This window comes from Mesoplodon bidens (genome assembly GCF_964165515.1).
Source record: "Mesoplodon bidens genome assembly, chromosome: X".
Taxonomy (NCBI): Eukaryota; Metazoa; Chordata; class Mammalia; order Artiodactyla; family Ziphiidae; genus Mesoplodon; species Mesoplodon bidens.
In genome coordinates, this window is record NC_138163.1 from 74,938,409 (window position 1) to 74,944,127 (window position 5,719).

Here is a 5,719-nt window from a genome sequence, read left to right on the forward strand (position 1 = left end):
CCATTTTTATGGGGTTGTAACAGTAGAGCGCAGCAGGTAACAATTTCTATCCCCTCCCCAGATCTGTGTGCTACATCTAACTAGGATGACTCCCTGCTAAAAAGATTAAACAAAATCCTAAGTCTCAAAACAAAATACCCAAAATGCCTAGGATACAATAGAAATCATTCATTTTATTAAGAACCAGGACAATCACAACTTGAACAAGAAAAGAAAGGCAAGAAATGTCAATACTTACATGACAGATGTTGGAATTATCTGACAAGGATTTTAATTCATCTTTCCAAAAAAGTGTTTTCTGTGAGCAATCAGGAACACATTTGAAACAAATGAAAAAAAGAGAAATTTCAGCAAAGAAATAGAAGATATAAAAATACCAAAGGTAAATTATAAAAATAGAAAATAAGGTAACTGAATTTGAAAAAAATCATCAGATGGGATTAATGGTAGATTGGAAATGACAGAGCATAAAATCAGTAAATTTAAGGACAGATAAATAGAATTTACCCAATGTTAATAACAGAGAAAAAACAAACTGAGAATAAAAAGAGTCTAGAGGACCTATGGGAATACAATGAAAGAGGTAACAGTAATATCATCAGCATCAGAGAATGGAATAAAAATATTCAAAGAACAAATGGCTGAAAACTTCTTTAATTTAGCAAAAATCATAAACATAGAGACCCAAGAAGCTTAGAAAACCCTAAATAGGATAAAGTTAAATAAATATATGCCAAGACACGTCAGAATTAAATTCTGAAAGCCAAAGATAAATATATATATATATATATATATATATATATAACAACCCGAGAGAAATAATGCATTACCTATATGGAAACACAAATTCTATTGACAACAGATTTCTCATGTAAAATCATGAAGGCCAGAAAGAAGTGGCACAATATTTCTCAAGTACTGAAATAAAAGAACTGTCAACGGTAAATTTTATATCTAGCAAAATATCCTTCAGGAATGTAAGGGAATTTAAAAACAAAAACAAAAACAAAATCAAGCAAAGAAAGAAACAAAAAAAACCCTAAACCTACAACTACCTTATTATGCAGCAAATGCATTATTAGGCATTTATCTCAGATAAATGAAAGCATTACACAAATGTTTATAGCAGCTTCATCTGTAGTAGCTCCAAACTGAAAACTACCAAAATATATTTCAATAGGTGAGTAGTTAAATAAACTATGGTACATGGTACATCCATACCCAACAATAGATGGGGATCTCGTTGAATGTGGTGGTAACTCTATAGGTTGCTGTTTTCTTCTTCAGTGGACTCGGGCCTGCACTCCAGCAACCATGTCTAAGGGACTTGCAGTTGGCATTGACCTTGGCACCACCCATTCTTGTGTGGGTGTTTTCCAGCATGGAAAGGTGGACATAATTGTCATTGATCAGAGGAACTGAACTACCCCAAGCTATGTCGCCTTTAGTGATACTGAACGATTGATCGGTGATGCTGCAAAGAACCAAGTTGCAATGAATCCCACCAACAAGATTTTTGATGCCAAATGCCTCATTGGACGAAGATTTGATGATGCTGTTGTCCATTCTGATATGAAGCATTGGCCCTTCATGGTGGTGAATGATGAAGGCAGGCCTAAGGTTCAAGTAGAATACAAGGAAGAGACAAAAAGTTTTTATCCAGAGGAGGTGTCATCCATGGTTTTGACAAAGATGAAGGAAATAGCAGAAGCCTACCTTGGGAAGACTGTAACCAATGCTGTTGTCACAGTACCGGCTTACTTTAAGGATTCTCAGCGTCAGGCTACCAAAGATGCTGGAACTATTGCTGGGCTCAATGTACTTAGAATTTTCAATGAACCAACTGCTGCTGCTATTGCCTATGGCTTAGACCAAAAGGTTGGAGCAGAAAGAAATGTGCTGATCTTTGATTTATGTGGTGGCACTTTTGATGTGTCAATCCTCACTATTGAGGATGGAATCTTTGAGGTCAAATCTACAGCTGGAGATACCCACTTAGGTGGAGAAGACTTTGACAACCAGATGGTCAACCATTTTATTGCAGAATTCAAGCACAAACACAAGAAGGACATCAGTGAGAACAAGAGGGCTGTCCGTCGCCTTCGTACTGCTTGTGAATGTGCTAAGTGCACTCTCTCTTCCAGCACCCAGGCCAGTATTGAGATTGTTTCCCTCTATGAAGGAATCGACTTCTATATCTCAATTACCTGTGCCCGATTTGAAGAACTGAATGCTTACCTGTTCCATTGCACACTGGACGCTGTGAAGAGAGCCCTTCGGGATGTCAAGCTAGACAAGTCTCAGATCCATGATATTATCCTGATGGGTGGTTCAACCCACATCCCCAAGATTCAGAAACTTCTACAGGACTTCTTCAATGGGAAAGAACTTAATAAGAGCATCAACGCTGATGAGGCTTTTGCTTATGGTGCAGCTCTCCAGGCAGCCATTTTATCTGGAGACAAATCTGAAAATGTTCAAGACTTGCTGCTGTTGGAAGTCACTCCTCTTTCCCTTGGAATTGAAACTGCTGGTGGAGTCATGACTGTCCTCATCAAGCACAACACCGCCATTCCCACCAAGCAGATGCAGACCTTCACAACCTACTTGGACAACCAGCCCAGTGTACTCATTCAGGTTTATGAAAGTGAGCATGCCATGACCAAGGATAACAACCTGCTTGGCAAGTTTGAACTCACAGGCATACCTCCTGCCCCCTGTGGTGTTCCTCAGATTGAAGTCACTTTTGATATTGATGCCAATGTCATCCTCAATGTCTCTGTTGTGGATAAGAGCACAGGAAAAGAGAACAAGATTACCATCACTAATGACAAGGGCCGTTTGAGCAAGGAAGTCATTGAACGCATGGTTCAGGAAGCAGAGAAGTATAAAGCTGAAGATGAGAAGCAGTGGAATAAGGTGTCTTCAAGGAATTATCTTGAATCCTATGCTTTCAACATGAAAGCTACTGTTGAGGATGAGAAACTTCAAGGCAAGATTAATGATGAGGACAAACAGAAGATTCTTGATAAGTGTAATGAAATAATCAACTGGCTTGATAAGAACCAGACTGCAGAGAAGGAAGAATTTGAACATCAGCAGAAGGAGCTGGAAAAAGTCTGCAACCCCATCATTACCAAGCTGTACCAGAGTGCAGGAGGCATGCCAGGAGGAATGCATGGGGTCTTTCCTGGTGGTGGAGCTCCTCCGTCTGGTGGTGCCTCCTCTGGGCCTACCATTGAAGAGATTGATTAAGCCAGCCTAGCATAGGCTTAGCATTGTTCCACACAACATTGAAGGACTCAAATTTGTAGCAAATTCCATAGCAGTTTTAAAGTTGAGCTGCTGTAGTAAACTGGGCATTCTTGATACTTGAACATGGAAAGTGTGAACAGGGAAAGGAAATAACATTGCACTTTACAAGCACTGTATTGTAAGTGAAAAATGCAATGTCTTAAATAAAACTGTATGTAAAACTGGCAAAACAAAACAAAACAAAACAAAACAAGACAAAAACAATAGATGGGGACAAACTATTGATACATACAAGAACTTGACTGGATCTTAAAGACATTATGCTGTGTGAAAGATCCCAGTGCCAATAGATTACATACTGTATCATTCAATTTGTATAACATTTTCAACGTGCAAAAGTGTAGAGTTTGAGAACAGATTAGTGATTGCCTGTTGTTAGAGATGGGGAGGAGGAGTGGCTGCATTTATAAAAGGACAACAGTACAAAAGATCCTTAAAGTGATAGTACTATTAATACTGTTAATATGGTGGTAGTTACAAAACGTTACACTTGTGATAAAATTCCATAGAATTATACAAACAGAAATGAGAGCACATAAAACTGATGAGCTCTAAATAAGGCCAGTGGATTGTAACAATATTGGTTTCCTGGTTTTGTTATTGCATTATAGTTTTGTAAGATTTTATCATTGGGGGGAATTGGTTAAAGGGTATACAGCATCTTTCTGTAACTTTGGGGATTCTTTCTATTAATCTATAATGATTTAAAATAAAAAAGATATTTTAAAATGAGTGCCCACAACAAAAACTTGCCTTTCCTTTATGAAATCATGGGAATAGTATTTTGTAGTTGGCGTTTTAAAATTCTATTTCCTTAGCAAAATAAAAAATTGTCAACACTATGTTGTTCTATACAATGTAGTTTTTAAAATGCTGCAAACATTTAAAATCTAAAAGATCTGGAGTAATTGAAGTAAATTGTACCAGAGTGTGGCTTTTGGAAGAAAGTATGAATGGAAGAAAAAGGGAAAAGAAAGTAGGTAAACAGAAGTTTACAGATTTTTTTTCTCTATCTCTTTGTTTCACACTCTCTATTTTAAGAAAATATTTGTCACAGGGTCAAAAGTAATAAGATAAAAAAAAATTAGACCAACGTTCCACTTTGACGTATCCTAACTTGTGGCTATCTATAAAGTATCAAAATTGTGCTACTGTAAGTATGATTTCAAGGAATTCCAATCCAGGGATCACAGTAATACTCTGCTCATGGAGAGAACAAACTTGAATAGAACCAAAGATTCATTTTTAGTTCTAAGTTTTCAGCAACTAATTTTCAGGGAGCATAAGAAAATTTGCTGGAAAATGACATATTTGGATGTTTACCATCTTCATTTCTTCAATTATGTCATATTAAACAAAGATAACTTTGAAAGAACAGAAATAAAGCAAACATAGTGAGGACAAAATGGATAAAGGGAATATGACACATAACTTGGGTGACTTAGAAAGCTCATTTTCTCACAACTCACATATATTGGGTATTGTCATTTCTTAACTGTTTAAATTTTGTTTTATTTATAAATGAAACAGAATTTTTTTAAACAAGTTGATTAGCCATCTTGGTCTTTTATTCTGTGGATTTCCTCTCCGTTGGTTTGCCAATTTTTCTAATTCCTTTTTTTTTTTTTACGTTTCTTATTTATTTATTTAAATTAGCTCTTTGAAAATTAATATAATAGCAATACTTCCCTCAGTTTGTTTTTTTTTAATTTTGTTTATGTTGGGATTTTTTTCCATTGAATTTTTAAATGTTTATATTTTCTAATTAATCAATTTAGTTTCTTCTGCTTCTGTATATATCATAATGCTTAGAAAAATCTTGTTTCCTTATAATTTTATGGGCTTTAAACTTTACATTTATAGCTTGAATCCACCAGTATTATTTCTTGGGTTAATTAGAAAAATAGGGGTCCAGATTTTTTTCCTTAGAAATGATCAACTCAGAAATTCCCAACTGACAATCCTTCAGGTGGTCACAGACATGATCTCATCAGCCTTGGGGGTGGCCAGGAAGGGTTATGGTCTGTCAGAACTCCTGGATCACTTGCCTTCAACCATGATCAGACTCCTCTATACATTCAAATAAATATAATTTAATGTGACAAATAAATATAATTTAATGTATGTAATTACTTGAAAAAATATTGGGAACCCCCAGGCCAGATTATCATCCCAAGACCACTGATTGACTAATTCAAACTTTTCTCACTGACTTTATTTACCATCTTTACCATATACTAAACATGTATTTATATTTGACTACATTTCTGGATTCTACTGTTTTTACATTGATATATTTCCTCCATCTATACAGCACTATTTTAATTATTTGGGAATTAGAGAAAGTTCTCCTTGTGGTGGCTATTCATTAAAAATATGTATTGAACATCTACCATGTGCCAAG

General features: G+C 35.8%; 1 protein-coding gene across 1 annotated transcript; it reads left to right on the forward strand.

Annotated features, from left to right (window-relative positions):
* Positions 1-1,314: 1,314 nt before the first annotated feature.
* LOC308609591 (heat shock cognate 71 kDa protein-like) lies at positions 1,315-3,433 on the forward strand (the record flags this gene model as incomplete). Its single annotated transcript, XM_081223301.1, is given in 2 exon segments — positions 1,315-1,419; positions 1,423-3,433. Coding segments are annotated over 2 exon segments (1,938 nt in total). The 3' UTR covers positions 3,256-3,433.
* Between the last annotated feature and the right edge of the window lie 2,286 nt (positions 3,434-5,719).